The 20,249-nt window shown below is 37.6% G+C and overlaps 1 protein-coding gene, 1 long non-coding RNA gene and 1 other non-coding gene across 9 annotated transcripts; all 3 read right to left on the bottom strand.

The window, feature by feature from the left end:
• Nucleotides 1–1,926: 1,926 nt before the first annotated feature.
• On the bottom strand, nucleotides 1,927–10,880 carry LOC141648009 (uncharacterized). 7 transcript variants are annotated; one of them, XR_012545904.1, is made up of 6 exons: nucleotides 10,649–10,880; nucleotides 10,417–10,497; nucleotides 9,108–9,339; nucleotides 8,896–9,011; nucleotides 2,788–4,634; nucleotides 1,927–2,712 (listed from the first exon to the last, which is right to left on the bottom strand). It is a non-coding gene; the product is annotated as an uncharacterized LOC141648009 (long non-coding RNA). The 7 variants fall into 7 exon arrangements; XR_012545905.1 differs by having other exon boundaries at nucleotides 2,807–4,634; XR_012545906.1 differs by having other exon boundaries at nucleotides 1,927–3,502; nucleotides 4,507–4,634; nucleotides 10,649–10,865.
• Nucleotides 10,881–11,746: 866 nt separating this feature from the next.
• On the bottom strand, nucleotides 11,747–12,724 carry LOC141648010 (protein THYLAKOID ASSEMBLY 8, chloroplastic). The gene has a single exon (XM_074456418.1). The coding sequence runs from the start codon at nucleotides 12,637–12,639 to the stop codon at nucleotides 11,935–11,937; it is 705 nt and encodes a 234-aa protein (XP_074312519.1). The 5' UTR covers nucleotides 12,640–12,724; the 3' UTR covers nucleotides 11,747–11,934.
• A 71-nt stretch (nucleotides 12,725–12,795) lies between these two features.
• Nucleotides 12,796–12,877, bottom strand: TRNAS-CGA (transfer RNA serine (anticodon CGA)). Its single transcript has one exon. It is a non-coding gene; the product is annotated as a tRNA-Ser (tRNA).
• Nucleotides 12,878–20,249: the final 7,372 nt, after the last annotated feature.

The raw sequence follows: 20,249 nt of genomic DNA, 5'->3' as shown, positions 1-20,249 counted from the left end.
TTAGTTTCATTAGTTTAGTTATTTGCAAAACCCCAAACAATTGTGACACTTACATTCTTAGAATAGATAGACTTAGAATCCAAAGCACACCGTCCCGTGAATCGACTTCGACTTACCATTTGCTAGTTGTTTGTTGGATTTATAAATGTGTTTGATTGAGTGAACAACAACTCGCTCTACATCACTTCGTCCCAATCATTTGTTTACCTTGGATTTAAATACCCTTCACAAATAATAATAATAATAATAATAATAATAATAATAATAATAATAATAATAATAATAATAATAATAATAATAATAATAATAATAATAATAATAATAATAATAATAATAATAATAATAATAAAAAGTAAACAAATGATTTGGACTCGGGAATTAACTTAGAAACTTTAAAACGTTCAAAAAAAATACGCATAAATTCAGTTAAATTTAATATAGTTATACAATGCTATTGTATATTTAGATGTATAATCCTTTTTTTCTAAGGTTTGTGTTATTCGATAAGTTACCCATTTGTTGTTTTGGGTCTTCTAAATCCAAGAAAAGAAAGTACCAACTTTATCCTTGTTTTTCAAATTAAGAACTTAGATGATCCTAAAGAAATAGGGATACACTAGATATAGAAAATTCCTTATTAAGGTACATTATTCACTTAATTAGAAAAATTCCTTAATAAGGTACATTATTCACTTAGAAAAGTTTAGATGATCCAAACAATGATTGAACGTAGCGACTAGCGAGTACTCATAAATGTAGTCATTAATTCGTGAAAATCATTTTGTTTTTTTAAAAGGTATTTTACCTCTTATTAAAGTAAATTTTATGAATAACAAAACGTAGTCAATCTAAAGTCATAATTTGGAGATAGATACATTGATTATCCCTTAAAACCCGTAAATGGTGGCGAATGGCAAACAATATTCAAATAAGAGTAAATTTTGGTAAATTTAGACTACTAAAGAGAATTTTCTTTTTAGTCAAATGAGTCAGAAGGACATTACAATTTAGGAAAGAGATATTTAATGATAAATAAGATATTAGAGACTACGATAAGGGATGGTCGGTCCATAGGGCATGGACTGTGTTGGTTTATTTTGGGTATTATAGGTTTTAGGGTATAGTTGATCATTTTCAGGACATCCCACGTGCATGATACTTGGTAGAGAGCTGTTGATCATATAAAGTTAAGGAGCCTCGATTTCCTTTACCAATTTACGACCCCTCTACAAGTTTCCTCTTCTTCAGTTGTCTCCATATCAGATTCTGATGGTACACGAATGTTGACTCTTTTCTTATAAACATCAACTTAAATCCATTCGGATATCAAGATTGAACAGTCACTATACTCTATATACGTCAGTCAGATTAATTTCGTAATTATACACAAATTCTCATTTGTGAGTTGTGACAGTACTATTCTGTCATAAGCTTGTGACCTCTTACAAGCAGCAAGTAGGAGAGCAAGTGGGAAGGCAAGTAGAAGGGGTTGTGAGAGATCACAAGCTTGTGACGGTCACAAGCAAAACGGTCTGGTGATTATAAGGGGCGGACCGACTTAGTAACAATCTTTATAGATCAAAATAGAACAGAATAAAAGACGTGATTTGAAGTTAATTCTAACAAAAGGGATAACAACTCTACAATGAGGTCCTCGGCTTGAAACAATTTTTTTTCCGTTTGCTTTTTGTACAAATTTCAAGGTATGAAACAAATGTACAAACTTAACCCAACTCTGTCTCTTCTACTTTTCAAGGGCCACTCATACATGGGTTTTGCAACGGTAATTTGACAAGGTAACAAGTTAAAAAACATACAAATATATAAGAAGACGACGTAAAGAATTCACTTAGACACCCATAAATGGAAAATGCAAAAAATTGACAAGGGCTTCATCATTAAAAAAACCCAACAAAAAAACAAGTATAATTACAAAAGATTCAAGACATGATTTATTTAATTTTAATTCTATGTCAAGATACAGTGTATGGAACATAATTGAAAGAAGCACTAAAAAGAGAGGTTTGACAAATAGCAGCTACTCTTATCCAGAAAACTAACCCCCCCAAAGCTCCTTCAAGGCTTCAAGTGCAAACACTAGCTTTATCTAGGATTGGGCTACATCTATCACATGTGTTGAACCATTAATATGTTGCCTTTTTACTACTTTTTTCTCTAAAAAGGCAATTTAAAGAACAATGAAAATGAAGTAACAAAACTAAAGCAATTGTCAATCATATGGGACCAATTATCAAACCGCGACTTTTTAGCCTGTCCGACCCTCACTGGTTCTGATTCTAAGCTGGATCAACCATAAGCATGAGTCGAGGTGGTCACAGGATGAGAAAAACCCGGTTGGTTTTCAGTAATACGGGCTTACCCAAGTTTGGTTAGAAAAATGGGATACGTCACAATGGCTAGAACAGTTTTATCCACGCTCGTGCATAATGCTAGCAGACTTCTTGTGTCCTCTGACAAAACCGTATAATTGTAATGCATAACGAACGAATGGTTTAGGATCAGGTCAATACAGGGTTAAGAAAAATTCAAGTTGGGTAGGGGTCGGATCAGATGGGTTTCGTCATAAACGAGCTGTTTAGATCAGGTGATTTAGATTGCGTCTGTTTTACCTTCCCTTCTTATGAGTATCCGTTTCCTTGCCTGCGAAACTCTCATCAGCTTGATCATTAGCTAGGCAGGATGACATATTACCTAAGAATTCACAACCCAACAAAGGTTATATTAAGCATTTGCAGGAAAATAGAATCATACTTCAAAGCTTTATACCACAGAAACAAGTAACAACCATGTTACTTGGAACTCTCAGCTGGTTCTGGTTGTTAATATGATTTCTATGATCACATGTCTCCACTCTCCAGTCACCTTAGACACGACAAAGCGTTGTATTGCTTCAGGAAACTAACTTTTTTATTAGAAACTCAAAGAAACGTAAATCCAACTCTCTAATAGTCACACCTTCAAGGCTTCAACTATAAGTAATAAGCCCTTTTTAAGTATCATAGACCTGGCTATCCGGAGAACTTAAGTAACAGACAGTAAAATAAAGCTTCCTGCTACAAGGTCTTAAATCTCGGTTTGACCACGGATTGGTGAGCCAGAAATGCGGCTGATTACGGCTCAAGATAAAATTAGTTGCATTTCTGATGCCCCACATCCATAAGCCTTTGAATATTTACCGCTAAACAACAGTGGGTCGAGTCAGAATATTTGCATTAATTCACACTAAAAGCAGCTTGCTTACTAACTCGGCCCCCATATAACATGCAACAGTCTTCCACTAACAGATTTCAGGCCACACCAATGTTTAACACTTTCTGTTGAAATCATTTATTATTTCCTGACAAATCCCAGTTCAAGCCACTGCTCCAAATCGAATCCTTATATTTAGACGAGCCAAATTCATAATCAAGGAGGAAAAGAGGTTTTAGAAGACTGGCTTCTTCAGAGGATATGGGCCAGATTACAACCAAGGCCACATTTACTGCACACAAAGTCATTGACAAAACCGCAATCATGTCCGTTATCAAGATTAAAGCAGAAAGCCTCTTAGTTGACAGCAAAAGCAAATCCATCTTTTCTCTGTTTTCATTTTCATTGCTTTTTTTCATTTCAAATAATTGACAGATGCAACCCCTTCCCTTTTTTTGGAAGCCTATACAGGAAAATGCTTTTCTTTTCTTTGAAATGAAAGATGAAAGTCATGCAATCTCCTCTTTCTATGAAATACCTGCAGGCCCCCTCCAATTTATAACTACTTTTTTAATATATAGCATAAAAATAATTAAAAATGTATGTGGTTCTCTTGAAACTATTTATCAAGAACGGATCCACGTATGCTCGTTTATTCTTCTCCTCAAATTTTGAGCAACACCTAGCGACTTTAGAGTAAAGTCGCACAAATGGAGATAGATACTAATATAAATGGGGTGGAGTGAGTTCTATTTCTCCTGGCCTGATAATTTCTTTCAGTGCAGTCCGCAGCCCCAAAGAAATTCCTTATTAAAGAGCTTCTGTAATATGGAGTAATATTTTAACCTTTAAAACTGTTCGAAGCTCTAGTAATAAGATTTGGAAATCAATTTTGCCGTGACTTACAAAGTGATCGTATCACTTCTAAAAGCTCAGCACAAGATTTCAAGGATTAGACTCGTGAGATTTTATAAGTTTGGACCGGTCACTCTCAAGGTTTGAGCATTCATAACTTAAAATTGAAGCATATGTTTACTTGGACTACAGTGGAAGTGTCAGACACGTCCCATTGTAGAACTCGTCTATTCTGTGAAAAGGTTCTTGTTGTGGCCTAAAATGAGTGTTCGTGAGTTGTCAACATGACCAGAAGAGTCAACAGAATATATGAGCTTGCAACGAGATACTGCATACAATAATGCATCAAATATAAACTTCAAAAAACTTAAAAATATGTTCAGAGAGAAAACTCAAAATAATGTTCTTCAACAAGAAAACAATAAAGTAGTCGTGATGCACCTTACAGTGTATATATCGCCAAATGCGGAGAAAAGAAGCATGCTATCATTTTCACCAATAATCTGCCTTCCGCCATTCCTCCAAAGTTGGAGTTGCTACCCCTTTGTTTTTCGTATCGAATATGTTGGCTGGTTGAGCAAAACTCCATGTTAGTTGCGAACTATAGAATTGGAACGCAAATCACAGATAAATGCAAATTTTTAATGAACTTGGAAGATTGGAGACTCTTATTGTCTTGCAAGACAAAGATAATGCTAACTGATCAACAAATTGAAAGTAGTGAAGCAACAACAGAGCAATGTTTCCAATCACAATTTTTTTCCCCTAAAGTATTATTTTTTTGGTAGACAGCGGATAGAACGGTATCACATTTAAACTGGAAAAGAACTATTCTATAATCTCATTAGACATCAGACTCACAATAAAAATGGAAGTTAGTCAGAATAGAGCAAAATAAGATCACAATAACCAGCTCAATCTGTTTGTAATCAAATGTCCATGTTTCATGGAAAATTCTCAAAACTTTGAACCTAAGCAATCTCAATGCAATTTTCATCTTAGATTATCCGGAAACAGCGCGCTGGTGTTCTTAACAAGGCAAGACTGCACACTCTGACGACTGACGGTCTAATTCCCTTACTATGGTAATGTTGATGTTGATGTTGACGTTGGCCATAAGTATCCAGCATGGATACCTAACCAAGCGACGGACTTATTTTTCAAAAACATTCATGTTTTGGCCATACTCAAGGCCAAGTTTCTGACATGAGAAAAACAACAGTGCTTCAGTGGCTCTTCTTGTGGAGAGGTAAGGCGAGGTGGATGTACGAAGTCTTATCACATTGTCAAGAACTGAAGAGGTTTCAGTGAGCCATAATAAAAGTAGTGTCATAAAATGCACCTACTTTACAATACAAGATGCATAAGAGTTCTGAAGGATAGTGACTAGTGAGTCCTCATTAGTATGAAAACAAGTTTTTTGACACGAATGCTAAAAGATAAAGGAAGAGCCTAAAGCGACATAGCAAGCTGTCTGTTCCTCGATCTTTTCTCCCTCCCTACTCCAGTGTCCAGTCCAGAATGCATACAACAAAGCAAGAACGAACAAAGAAATCAGCAAACTGCCACAATTTTTACGAACTAGAGGCATTGAGTCATTATCACGTAACAAAAAACGTGAAAAAAATGTATTTTTGCACTTTTTTCACACACCAGATCAGAATTTAAGAGACAAACATTTGGATGTATAAATCAGCCATTATGCACATTCCAAGCTTCATTAACAACCCCTTAAAAAATTTCTTCCGTCTTCTATTATGAACATCAGTTTTAGCAAGCTTGAGGGGAGTATGGTCCGACCGATTTCTCTCAAGGTGCCATAATGAAATGGCAGGGAAGTAGGGACATTTGAATCCACTCAGGTGAGGCAATCCCGAGATCCAGCCTTTCGTGGATATTGTTAGATTCACTCGTCTTATTCCACCATGTAAGAATTTCCCCCATGTAGCCAATATCAAGGAGACCACAATCATCCATATCCGAGTAAAATCATCCATTCGCATTGATCTAAGAATACCACCTTTTTTCTCATGATCAAAGCGGATTGGATTGAAATCTTAGAACCAGCCACGGGTAGTGGAGATAACTCATTTTGAGTCGCCAAGGAGACTCCAAGATAGGTTCTTCTGCACTGTATCAACCCACCCATAGAAAACCAGTCAATCACCATGTACTTTCCCGAATAGGCCAGTTATCTCTACATCTATGTGATGGGCAGAGGATGTCAAAAACTGATATCCCTTGCCTCCAAATGATAGCTACACCCGCTTTCCGACCAATAGATTCACCATAAAGGCATAAACACCGTCAAAACCCCCTAATCTTCCAACTACACTAGCTCCGTCCCACTTAGTTTACTTTCCACCAGAATCGCAACATGAATGCCTTCCTTCCTTAGTGAATTTTTTAAACATAGCACTGTGGGGTTGCTGCCTAACCGTTGACAGTTGTAGCTTAAGAGGTTCATGGCGCACGGTGGGGTTGCGTCGACGCAACCTCCATCACATAATCATTTAACTATTAGGAGTAACATTCTTGCCCCATCCAAGCAAACCTCCTTCCTCCACCGTGTCTCCCACTACTCCAGTCTCTCCCAAAACTAAGTCAAAAGGGTCAATTAATCTCTTCCTGCTGACACTGCCTTCCGCTCCAGCCCATTCACGGTCCTTTTTCCTGGATTCACCATTTTTGTGGTTTCTAGCTTTATCATTTATTCCCCCACGGCGTCGATGACGCCATTTACCACTATTTGTTGTGTGCACCTTTGAGACTGCTTACCCCACTGTTACTTAGGCTGAGGCCATCACCCTCCAAATTACCCATGTTTAACTTCCCTCCATCTATGCCACTTTGTCGATCATCAGCCCCCTGCCCACTTAAACTAGTATTTGCTTCTTTGATTTTGACCACTGAATCTTCATTCAGATTTGTTCGTATGAGAACTTGTCTTAGCGCAACCAAATGACCATTTCTCCCTGCCACTACTCCCACCCCACTAAATAGATATCCTGGAGTCTCTTCACAATTTTTTTTTCAATGTCAAAAGCCTCCATTTTAAGCCTTTCTTCATCCATAGCATTTTTCAAGACATATCAAGATGACTACTTATATTACCCTCCACTATCTTTGATTTCCAGGGGGAAGCCCTACTCCAAGCATCAAATTCACGGGTACCTTCCTCATGGACCATCATCGCAGTCTTTCTCCCGATGCTCTAATAACCCGCACCTATAACAAAATAACGGAAATCTCTCATACTTCACCGGATAGTTTACAACCTTAACCCTTCCCATTATAATGGAACCATGTTTCTTTAGGGGTAGTCTAACATGATGAAGAATATGAAGCCTTATCAAAAGTTCAATATCCGGACTACTATTCTGATCTTGAACGACAAAAAGCCCTACTTGATTCCCCATTCTCCTGCAATTCTAACTCCTTTGATCTACCCTCAAGAGGCAAGTCGTAAATCCTTACCCAAAAAGGTACATAGTTTAGAGGCACCCTCCAATAGGGTTCCATCAAGGTTCGGGTAGTTAAGGCACCAAACAAATGAATCAAAGTGCCATGGTTGCCCTTCTAGAACACGTAACTTATCTCGCAAGTCTTAAAATCTGAACATGAAGGTTTTCGAGGAGTTGTCGAGAATAATACCTGAAACCGCTTGCTGAATGCTCCACAACTTGCACATTGTGCCAATAGTAACCTTAATATTAACTGATTTAGATGGTTTATCATCACCATCATCATTACCACCATTCCAGTCAAACACTTCTATCTCTGACTCCACCCTCCTACCTCCGTTCACATCATCAGTCATGAAATACTTGTCGTGACAAGATGTAATATATCGAAGAGAAACGAGTATAGAAAAGCCTGGAGATAGGGACGAAAACCATGAAAACAGGACGAAATACATACTCACAGGAAAACCCTGGAGCAAAGCAGTAGGCGAATCTTAGCAAGTAGCTGATGGAAGGCAATCGCACGACATATAGATAGAACTCCTCTATTGTTGGTCCATTCCATGACGTATACATTAGTTTTTGGGATGTTTTTTCATCTCAGATGACCGAAACAAAACACAAAAATTAGCTCCTAAGTCCTAACCTCATTTGCACCAGGCCCATAAAAGTAATCCAAAATGGCCCACAATCCTCCTTGCATTTGCTTTTACTAAAACTTTGTTCCAGAAGTAAATCCATGCAACCTATTTTACTACAACTCTTCAATTTTGGAGCCACCCATGTCCAATACGACGCACAAAGAAATGAGTATGGGATCCTTAGTTCCTTACCCAACACTTAACAATCCGACACTTTCAGCGAAGACAATATTACATGATCACAGTTGAGAACAAAATGGGTATATGATGCATATAGTATGAAATTTTTATAATTCCAAATGTTATGTTTCAAACACATCTCCATGTCATTTTAAAAACTCCTAGTTTTGAATTAATTTTCTGTTAGGAAATCTGGTTTTAGGACAGGATAATTTGAGTTTTGACGAGTTTGACACTTGGTGTACCCATGCCTGACACCCATACATGCGCTTGGGAAACGTAACAAGCAACCTAGTGGAACAGAGAAAGTAATAAAGCTCAACATACACGGAGTAAAATAAAGTGCACAAACAAACATATATGATGGTTACAGTTAGACTACATGATACAAAGATACATAGTAACCCTTATCACCAAAATTTTAGACAGTTTGCTTAACAGGATAAAAATCATAGTCCAATGAAAAGACATAAAAGGATGTAAATGGATCTTCATTCATTGTATTAGATCAACAAATGGAAAACTGATAGCTTGATTGCTCTTACCGGAATGAACTTCTGGTGTTTTTGCAGCAGTAGCGTCAACTGTTACAGAGACCGAAGGATAATCCAACGCAACTGCATCGAAAACAGTCTGCCTGATGCAATTTGGAATTGAATTCCTGAACATCAGATTATACTAACTGTCAAAAGCCCAAAAAATTATCAACTATGAAAATAAATTTAGAACAAAAACATCAAGATGTTCTTTCACTTACCAACGAAGACTAAGCTATTTATTCCAGAGGTCAACAGAAAAGTGTGAAGGTATGTAGAGAAGAATGCACTCATGCGTGTCTTAACCAACTTATAGTCCCCTTCACGTATCTCAAGTCCTTCTACCAGTTCTGCTCCTTCATACCCTTTAACAGTAGGGGCCTACCTTCTCTGTACTATACTAGTGGCGTCGAAATAGTTCAACATCTCTGCCTAGTCATGTACCCGAACAACCTGCAAAACAACGTTTTCTTCGAAATTAAACGTGTTTCCTGAACACTTAGACATAACATCACTCCAGTGTCTCAGGGGGTCCCCTAAAATCATAAATGACGGGGTAGGGGATGTAGAATCTAAGCAGCCTTATCACCTATGTTAACAGCACAAAAAGGCGGTTTCCAGATGACCCATAGAAAATGGCATCAATTTGCTGCTACTTCACCATACAAAAAAAAATTAAAAATTAAATAAAAATAAATGCATGGCGTAATGAGACATATGGTATATAACCCATCTACAATAGGTACATATGGAGCTAATAAGGTTTCACCGCATATATTATCCCCCCTCCCTTAATGTAATATCAAGCAATTCCAATATATAAATATAAAGATCCTTGTTTTTGAATTTCGGGATTTCACACTTCCGCTACCAGAATTCCAACAGGATAGCTATTCATTACTAAATACGGTAACTGGCGAAAAAGCAACATATAATAGCTCTCAAAGTCTCAATATATATACACTAAACTAAATAGAGTTATAGGCAAAATGAAATCGCCTGTGTCCTAGCATTACTCAAATTATTCAATACATTTAATTTATTAAGTTTGCCGAGTCTAAATAGATTTGGTAGTAACACAACCTGGCCTCAAAGGCTCAACCAACTGTCAAGGTAAGGTAAGGGATTGGAAAAAATAGAGAGGCTGTTTCCAAGCGACCCTTCTTACCCCTGATCATCTTATCATCTCCTTATACTCTATTTCCGATTACAAAACCGTCTTCGAGGAGCAGATCAGCAAATATTAGAGGTGCCATCAAATTTGAAACAATCAAATAAAAAGGTTTATATGTTACCCGACACTTCACTGAGGTGACGTGTCACTTAAAAGTTAAAACACAACATGACCCTTACGGTTCATTTTAGACCAAAACAAATTGAAAACTTTGAGAAAAATAAACGTATCCTACACTCCAACACTGTGTCGTGTCCGACGCCTACAGCTAAATCAGAGTAAACATAGAATGACATGTAAAATTGGCAAGGGACAATGGATAGAATAAAAATTGGTAAAGATGAAAAATTGATTACCCAAACAATAAGCATCCGAGGCTGCTGCAATTTTGAACAGGTTGAATGACATTAGGGATAATTGCTGCACCACCATGGCATCTACTAAAAAAAAAAAAAAAAAAAAAAAAAAAAAAAAAAAAAAAAAAAGGAATCATCAAGTCAACAAATTTTGGGTGAAATCAACTTTAATTTAAGGAATTTAATCATCGATAAATGGGGTAAGATTAAAGAAAAAATGCATATTTGATACCTGCATGTTTGTGATAAAAAGGGCAGTTTTGTTCCATTTATCAGCCTTTTTCGCTTCTAGTTGTAAATTGTAGGAGTAAGAAATAGGCATGAATAGAGAAGTGTTGTTTTTGACTTGTGACGGATCCGTCTTATGCTCGTCTTAAACCAGAATTTGTAGATAGCCAAGACGCATGCGGCATTCCACAAGCTCTTCCTCCTTTCACCTGCGGTGGAAGTGTGGAACCGTGGGAATTTACTGGACTCAAAAGACTTATGATCACAATTTTGGCCCAAGTTTGATCAGCCCAACTAATGACCCAATTGGATAATTACTTGACTGCTATGCGGGAAGTAGCGGCCTCCAAATTAGCCATGCACGACACGACGTGGTGACCCAACGGGTCGGGGAGTCGGGGACGACCCAAACCATTTTCTTGTATTAGGCACGAGATACTACGAGATTGGCAAAATGGCAAAGAATCACGACACATTGCCAATTTGCCACCCTTAACTAGAGTTGAATATGGATTGGATCAGTTTATGCAAAATACTTTTTAGTGTTATAAATATTTAAAATTTATTACAAAGGAGATGAAAATTTGGATCTCAAAGTTATCATTCGTACATTCATCTTATGTTATTAACTTTTCAATACTTTGTACATTAGGTTAAAATAATTCGAGTGTATTAACATGTGATTTGGGTACACGGTTAAATTGACTTAACTAGGTACAAGACTACAAAAACAAAAGTATAACCAAAGTTAAATTTACTTATCTAGGTTCAACTCTCGGTACATATTTCATTTCTTGTGTTCATGAAACAAGAGCAATTGGAAGTTTGGCGCCATATTCAATTATTCATACTATTACATCTCATTTCAACATCATCTACTGTACAATTCACTACTCCATACTCTCTTTATTAACAAGAAGCCGAACCAAGTGCTCCATTAAGTCCTGACCTAAGTTATACGAGTAACTTCTAACCTAAGCAATGACGTAGTTACAAACAATAACAAAAACAGACCTAACAAAGACCACAAATCACTAAATTACGGTCAATCCTTACATCCTAATTATTTATTTATTTTTAACAAAAATAACCCACACGAAAATAAGGAAATGATTAAAACCAAGGCTATATAACCTTAACATAATTCAAGATAACCACTTGATTTAACAAAATAGAATCTCTCTTCAAAAAAAAAAAAAAAAAAGAACAAAAACAAAATAGAATCGTAATCACGCTATACCTACGATACAATTGTTACATACAAAACCAAGTCTATATCCAAACCTAGGTCTATCTACCTAAGCAAGCATTCAAATAAGTCTCCACAGCTAAATCAACCTCCTTAGCCAAGTCCACTTCTCCAAACCTCTTAAACCCTTTACTCAAAACCTTACCCAAATACTCATCCACCTCAACACCCGAACCTAAAACACCCCACCCGGCCCGCTTCATAACCCGATAAACCCGAACCAAAGACTCCCTCCTCTCCGAAGCAACCAACCCACGTATCAACCTCCCCAACCCCTTCTTATCATCCAACTTAACCCCCTCACCCTCCATTTCAAGCCCCTCAATCAAACAATCAATCTCCTGCCACATGGCGCTCCGTGATAGGCCGAGTACCAGGTCAGCATAAAGGGCAAAATCGGTATTATACCAGGGCTCAGATCGCACGGCGGCGAATGCTTCCAGGGCGAGGGCGCATTGATCTTGTCGTAGGAGTTCGCGTAGGACGGCGATGAGGTCGGCTTTAAGGAGGCGTGAGAGAGGGGACACGTGGGGTTTGTCGGTTAGGCGGGAGCGTTTGAGGGATTGGATGGTAAGGATTGCTTCGGTTGAGAGGATTCTGCCTTTTAGTAATGGGCCTCTGTTGGATCTTGGCCCGGCTCCGCAACGGATCTGGGTTCGGGTTAAGGGTGTTGGTGCGGTGGGGCGTGAGGCGGGTCGGGTTAAGGAGATGTGGGTTAGTGGTGGTGGGCGGAGAGTTGAGGCCATTGTTTTTTTGTGGGGGAAATAAATAATGGGAGAAGATAGAAAGGGGAGATTGTAAATTGTAATAAATGACGGTTTATTTATTTTTGTGAAAGAAAACGGAAAATGGAAGTGGGAAATGACAAATGAGGATGTAACAAAAAAAAAATTAGGAAAAAGCGTCGACAGCAGGATTCGAACCTGCGCAGGCAAAGCCCAACAGATTTCGAGTCTGTCTCCTTAACCACTCGGACATATCGACTTTGATGTTTAGTTAATCGTTTTTGTGTATATATATATACAACTGAGTATACTTAAATTGTAGTAACAGACATAACAGTAAACTGAGAAAAAGGATTACGAATCAATGTTTTACCTCATACCTTTTTAGTTTTTGAGTTTATATATATTTTTTTCAGCATAAAATTTATAAACTTTATAATAATTTTTTGATGGCAAAACTCAAAATTGAATTTTATAAGTATATAACAATGTTATATTTTTTTCGCTTGATATTTAAATGAATGAACTCAAAAAGTTTATACTAAAAACTCATATTTTTTAAAATAAAACTCAAAAAAGTTATTATAAAACTCAGAAAGTACAAAATCCAGATGTACTACCTCTGACGGAGGTATACAATGTATGTACTGCGGTAAACTACATAGATAATTTTTATTTTTTTTGGACAGGCACAATACTATAGAGTGCTTAAACTCTTACAACCTTTGCAACGGCATGAGCAATCTTATTAAGGTGTCTAGGACAATGACTTATAGAGCAGGAATGACAAGTAATCATTAACTTAGAAATACTAAGGAGAATGTTCCGGATATCATGATCATTGTTGTTAAAATCGCGATCTGGATTATAGGATCGTACGATCCTATGATCCAAAAAGTAGAAAGCGATTCAAATAGTTGTAGGATCGTTTTGGTGGTAAGATCGGTATAGAATCGGTCAGGATTGGGTAGGATCGATAGGATCGTACAGGATCGTGTAGGATCGATGGTAGGATCGTTCAGGATCGTAAAATGCTTATTTGTGCAACAAATTTGTGAGTTGGTTGTTCTTCTGTACTTACAACTCTAAATTAAAGGTATATGTAATATATTGATATGATTATTAAAATTTTCATGTCATTAAATAAACTTTTAACATTATACATCACAAATTATACCAAATAGTTTACATAAACTTGTTTATCCAAGTTATTTGTAGGATCTTACGATCCTACGATTCGATCCTACCACCCCTCTTCGATCCAAGTAGGTTTTCGATCCTGACAACATTGATCATGATTGACTGCTTCAACGCCCCCAACCTATAGAACCAATGTCAAACAATCCGTAGTAGTATCAATATGACGGATACCCAAGGAAACCGCATCGAGAACTAGCTCTAGTGTCCAAAAAAACGAAATTAATTGCTAAGTAAGTGAATGTTTTAGGGTTTGAGAAAAAATGAGATAATTAACCAATCATTCAATCTAAACTACCACAAATCAACAATTAAACAAATAGACTAACAAACTAATAGTAACAAACAACAAATTAACCTATCATTCAATCAAATATTCAATAATCGGATGAGAAAAAAATTTGGGGAAAAAAAATAACTTACCGAGAATTGAGAGAGAGCAAGGGCATACGGCAAATGGGGGGCTAGGGATGGACGCCTGCGACAAAGAGGAGGTCGGCGGATGGCAGAGAGCTCGCATGTGGTGAGTATTTGGGGAAGAATACATCTCACCAGTGGCGGATGTACGTGTATTGGGTTAGGGGGTCATAGGACACCCCCAAAAAAAGGAAAAAGTTGCAGTAAATTAAAACTTGTAATAAAGAATACCCCACAAAGTAAAAAGTGGGAGACCACAATTGACGGTTGACAGCCATCACACGTCAGTCACTAAAAATAGGGGGCTGTAATGTTGGAGTTTGTGTCATCCACAATAGTGCGTTTACATAATAAATCTCATTAAAGGAATATCATCAAATATTTATTTATTTGATCCTCTTCAGTTGATTAACGTAAATCGATAACGGTTGGCTAACTAGAGTTTGACATTATTGTCGTGAGACGGCGGTGATCAACTGACCCCTTTCGGTCACACCTAAAGGAACGAAACCCAATTGACAACTAATTAATTGTATGAGATACAATTTATTTAGTCCCTTGATAAATAGACTAAAAAGTTAGTCGATATAGAGAGATATTGAGTTGTAAACTCGAGGCGCGGAAATTATTATTTAATTATGCGATAATTGAATAATAAATTTTATGAGACGGGAATTAATAATTAAGCAGTTAATTTTTTAAGATAGGTACTAATTGACTAATGTGATTAGTATTGGTACGTAAAATATATGTGTAGCTGTACACGTATATTTACGGAGTGTTTTAGACAATATTAATCGGAAGCATTTAAACATAAAACGATGTTTAAATAAAATTTACACGTATTTGTGCGACAAATATAAGAACCATGTTTGCACAAATATATGACTTACGATTATACTCACCCTGTGCCTAATTTGAGTGATGAGCGGCCCGCGAGAGTCCGATATCTTTGAGTCTTGCAAGGTCTACGGTTCAGTAAGTTTGAGGCATTGATTTAATTTGTTTGCACTTACCGTTTGCTACTCTGTTAGTTGTTGCATTAAACTGGTTTGGGTGATTTGTAGCTGATGAGTTGGTCTCGTTCCACTATTTGTTCTTAGTTGCATTCATAGTTTGCTTGAGGACAAGCAAATGTTTGATTTGGGGAGATTTGATGCGTGTATTATATAAGGTTTTTACCTAATTTTTACACGCACTTCTATACTATTTATGTAGCATCTAGCTACAAATACCCCCGAATAGTTTATTTTGGTTTGTCTTGTGTAAATTGCAGGTACAGACTAGAAAGAAGATAAACCGAGCCTAAACTTGTCTCATTTGCATGCATTTGTGGAGAATAAGGAATCGGAGCTTGGAATCTATCACTTAAAAGACGCGTGAGCTGACCTCGGAAGGTGTCAAGGAGTCCTACGTGCTAATATAGCTCGATCGACCACTTATTAGTCGATCGAATGCTTTATCCTTTGAAGATTCGCTCGATCGAGTTGTTTTGATACTCGAACGAGAGGGCTGATACAAGAAGTACTCGATCGAACCCCAATTTTGTTCGATCGAGAGGAATTGCTATTTTTGTCCTCGGTCGAGTGGTTTTATTCTACTCGATCGAGAGGTTTTGCATTGTATACGTGTTTTTGCCTTATTTCGAGTGGGCTTTGTAATTAGGATTTAATTAAGTTAAGTAGTACGTGATACAATTTCTTCTTCATCAGTTAGACTGCGACAGGCTCTCTTTCTCTCTACTCTCTCATACTCTTACTCTGAACTATTGCTTGGATCGAAAACTTGTGATCGGTATCTCTTTCTTTAATCTTAATCTTAATCTTTTGCTTCTCTTTAATCCTTTCTTTCTTTATTTACAATTGTTATCATCTATCTTTTGTGCCTTGTTATGATGTTTAATTTCTCTTGCTTATGTATGATTATTGCTAATTCAATGATAATGCATAGCTAAGTTCCTTTGCTAGGACATAGGGGAGCCATGATTTTAAGGGAATTGTAAATCAAATTGTTAGGTTTAATGCTAGTTTAGTTTATGTTGTTAATCGCTACATTTAATTGTTTCTGCCTAATTGAGTCGACGCAGTTAGCCATTAAACCGCAGTAAACCATGACCTAGATCGGAAGATTGGAAAGGGTGAGACTTGTAGCGAACATTAGGGCACGTAGTGAGGGCGGAAGCTAAGCTATCTGTGCTTTAGGGCGAATTGAGACCGGAAGGAGATATTCACTGCCCCATAGACCATACTTGCATTGACCTGAGACCTAGATTGCATGACTGAAGAATCATGGTGAACCGACTGTCTTAGCTGTCTTCCCTCCGTTTGCTTAATCTTTACTCCTTTGTCTTTTTCTCTCTTTCTTGATCTCATTAGGTTAGAACAACCCTTTCAAACCCCCAGAATTGGTTACCTAGACGGACTTAATTAAGGCTGACATTTTCCCATCTCCCTGTGGAGATCGACCCTACTTGCTGCTAACTTCTGTTAGTTGTATCTAGGTATTTATTTTTGGTACTAAAATGACGGTATCATTGTTATTCACCTTTTGTCAGTTATGAAAACATGTTACTATATTTCTACCACTTAAGAAAATTGTTTATCATAAACATAACCAATATAAAATTTGTTTTAAAATTGATCAATTTAACATGCAATAATTTCGTTCTCTGTTTGTAAGAATTTTTTTCTTTTTATAACTTTCATCTCAAATTAAGATTTTAGTCGAAAATCCTCCAGAAATTATTGATAATGGACATATTTTTTCTAATTTGTAAGCTTGGGATGAAAAGTCCTCTGACTCAGGGACGAAGCTATGCCTGAGCCGGATGGGCCATGGCCCGGGCAAGCTTGAAGTGAATAATTAAATATTGGGTAATGAATTAGCAAATGATTTGTAAGTGGATTAGTGGTAACTGGTAACATTGTCCTCCTTTAGATCTTGCGTTCGATCCAACTATCCGAGAGCAGTGAGTTTTTTGTTTTTTGTTTTTTTTAAATTCCTTGGCTATTTTACAATTTTATCCTCGTATGTAGTCCATCCCATATATTTTCTTAACACTCATTTTCGTCAACAATTATTCTTTCACAAATATTTCTAAGGACGGTTTGACACAAATTTATTGTACAACGAGTTCTTTTATTAATTATTTTTACTCACTAATAGAGTTATGCTTGGATCCGTTTTACAACTATATTAGTGTAAAACCACCTTACACAAGACTAACTCCGTTTAGTAAGTACTTTTACGATTGTAACCGTCTCACCTTGAATAAATTATTATTAAATTATTTCACAGGAGAACTTATTTGTTTACCTTTGATTAAAATACCCTGACTAAGATGGAAGGACGATAAAATTTCGTTATTTAGTTGTACGTTTAATAAAATGTTCTAAAAATTATATTCCCTCCGTACTAATTAATTGTTTGTTTACCTTTGATTAACATATCACAAAGAATATAAAATGTAAACTAATGACTAAGATGGAATGACGATAAAATTTCATTATTTAGTTGTACGTTTAATAAAATGTTCTAAAAATTATATTCCATTCGTTCTAATCAATTGTTTAGCTTTAGTTAAAATACAATTAATACATCTCAAAAAAATTATAACATGTAAACAAATGAATGGGTCCAAGGGAGTAACAAATATGACTATGCTAAATAATGATGTGAGGTCTATGATAAATTACTTTAGACATGGACGAAATTGATAAAATCGGCCCGAGTCATTATATTGTCTTAGCTTCGTCCCTGCTCCGACTGAGCTTAATATGACAAGGAATACCACATAATATGAATTCTTTTAATAAAAAGCTATATCTTTAACATTACTACATGGCTTCGTTATCTAGCCTATTCGCCCTTACTGAGAATTTCAGAATTACTCTATTATCTGCAAAGTTAAAATCAAGAGGAGTTGAAGCTCACAATTGTTGGTGAATGTTTGCCTATTTGACAATGTGCAATAGATGATTACTATCATTATTAGCGGATGTCGAAGGTATGAGGTTGTCATGAAGGAATTATTAGATATGAGACTTTCTTTTTGTAGTAAGATAAAGGATATTCAGCTTCTTAGTGATTGATTTCCTTTATAAAGCTGGATAAGGTCCTTGCTTTGTCCTTCTAATGTTACAAGTTAGACGGGCCTGCTAATGTAATGTAACTAAAGTTTGTTTGCTGCAGGAGAGTGAATGAAACTATACAGCCTATATCATAAAGTCGACAATAATATTTACCATTTCTTTTGTTATCTTCGAGTTATAGCTTATATATATAGTCGTATGCAAGATGACAGAAGAGAACCTTTCGCGAATGTTGCTTCATCGATATGTTTCAGAATGAACATGAGATTTTTATAATCTGTTTTCAAATATGTACAGCAATTAATCATTTTTTTGATAGCCATTCCGATTTACAATCTGCATTATCGACAAAAATCTGTAAGCTAACGACACGCGTTTGAGAGACAAAAGGCATCCTGCCTCATTTCACCATTACTACTTTAACAATTAAACCTCAACCTTTATTGAATTTAAAATTATTGGTTGGACTAGGAATAAGAATAGTCAGAGGAATATCTAAAAAGACGCCTCTCTCTCTAAACTTCCCTCTCTCTAAAAAAACCACAAAAACCTAATCACCTTGCGCCGCCGCCTCCCCTAACCACATACTCCCCCTCGTTCTCCCCCTACCTTTCGCCGGAGATAGGCTCGTTCAGTGGCTTATCTCCGGCGATCGATCACGCCTCAGATCTTTCTCCGCCCGGCTTGTCTGACTTCTCTCCGATCTTGCTGACGGTTCTCGGCTTGGTTCCGATGGTCCTCTGGCTGCGACGGTATGGTGTCGGCCGTTCTCTCGTTTCCCTGTCCTGTCGTCGAAGCCTTGCATGCTTCCCCTTCCCCCCTTCCCCTGGTAAGTCCTGATGGCCTTTGTCGGTCATGTTGGGTTGGTCAATCACTGACGTTCCCGTCCCCCGTCCCCTTGTCCTGTCGCCGTTGTCCTTTGTTTCCAATCCAGGGTGATCCCCCCATTCCCCCCACCTCTGGATTGAGTTTTTTTTGTTGGTCTGTCTGTTTGGTTCGATGGGTATAGCTCATCCGTTGTGATTTGGGTCTGTTTTGGTGATCCCCCCATTCCCCCCACCATTCGGTCTCATGTCCGTCGCATGTTGTTTTGCTGGTCTTGTTTCTTTTGGGTCTGTTTGCTTGTTTAAGTGGTGGTCCTGGGAGGTGTCGTTGGGTGAATCGGGTTTCGTTGTAGTGTCTTGTTTGGTTTTCTGTGTTGTCCTTTGGGTTGGGTTGGTGGGTTGGGTTGGTTTTTCCTGCATGCAAGCCGACGGTCCTGGGGGGTTTCTTTTGTTGGTCGGGTGTGGTCTTTGTTGGGCCGGATGGGACTTTTTTGGTCTTTTGTGTGTGACCGTCCTGTTCTGTAGTCGGAGGGAGTTTGTTGGTCGGGTGCTTTCCTTTTGTTGATCTGAGGCGTGATGGGTAGGTTGGAGTCGAGGTTTTGGGAGTATCGTTGGTTGGGTCGGATGTGGGGGTTCCTGCTTCCTGTTAATGGCTCATTTTTCTTGGTGCTGTTTGCTTCCTCAGTTTCTTTCAATAATTATCTCCCTTTGGTTATGGGTGTCCTGTCCCATGATCAGTGAGGTGTGGGTTGGTTCTGGTCGGCTCTCCTTTGACTGGGATTGGGTTATGAGACTGCCTTTGTCCCTTCTTCATTGCATGGTGAACTTCTTAAGGTGTTGGTCCTTTGGTCGAAGGGTTCAATCACTTAGGTGTAGGAGTTTTATCTCCGCTGATGGCGGACTTCGTTGTCTTGCTCATCTCTTTTTATGTCTTCGTTCTTTTCGCAAGAGCGGAAGTACACCTAGTAATTGTCACTCGACGGCTCGGTGGCGTCGATGCCTTCTGGAAGTCAAGAATGCCTTTGAAGCTGGTTCGGTTGTTCGTGGCCAATCCTCCGCCATTATCCATCCTATCATCGCGGATTTAGATTCTCTTAATGTT

Source organism: Silene latifolia, chromosome 3 (genome assembly GCF_048544455.1).
Source record: "Silene latifolia isolate original U9 population chromosome 3, ASM4854445v1, whole genome shotgun sequence".
Taxonomy (NCBI): domain Eukaryota; kingdom Viridiplantae; phylum Streptophyta; class Magnoliopsida; order Caryophyllales; family Caryophyllaceae; genus Silene; species Silene latifolia.
The sequence above is the reverse complement of the archived record's forward strand: the minus strand, read 5'-3'. Positions and strand labels throughout refer to the sequence as shown.

Coding starts and splice junctions, on each gene's coding strand:
- LOC141648010 (XM_074456418.1), bottom strand. CDS start 12,639: ATGGCCTCAACTCTCCGCCCACCACCACTAACCCACATCTCCTTAACC.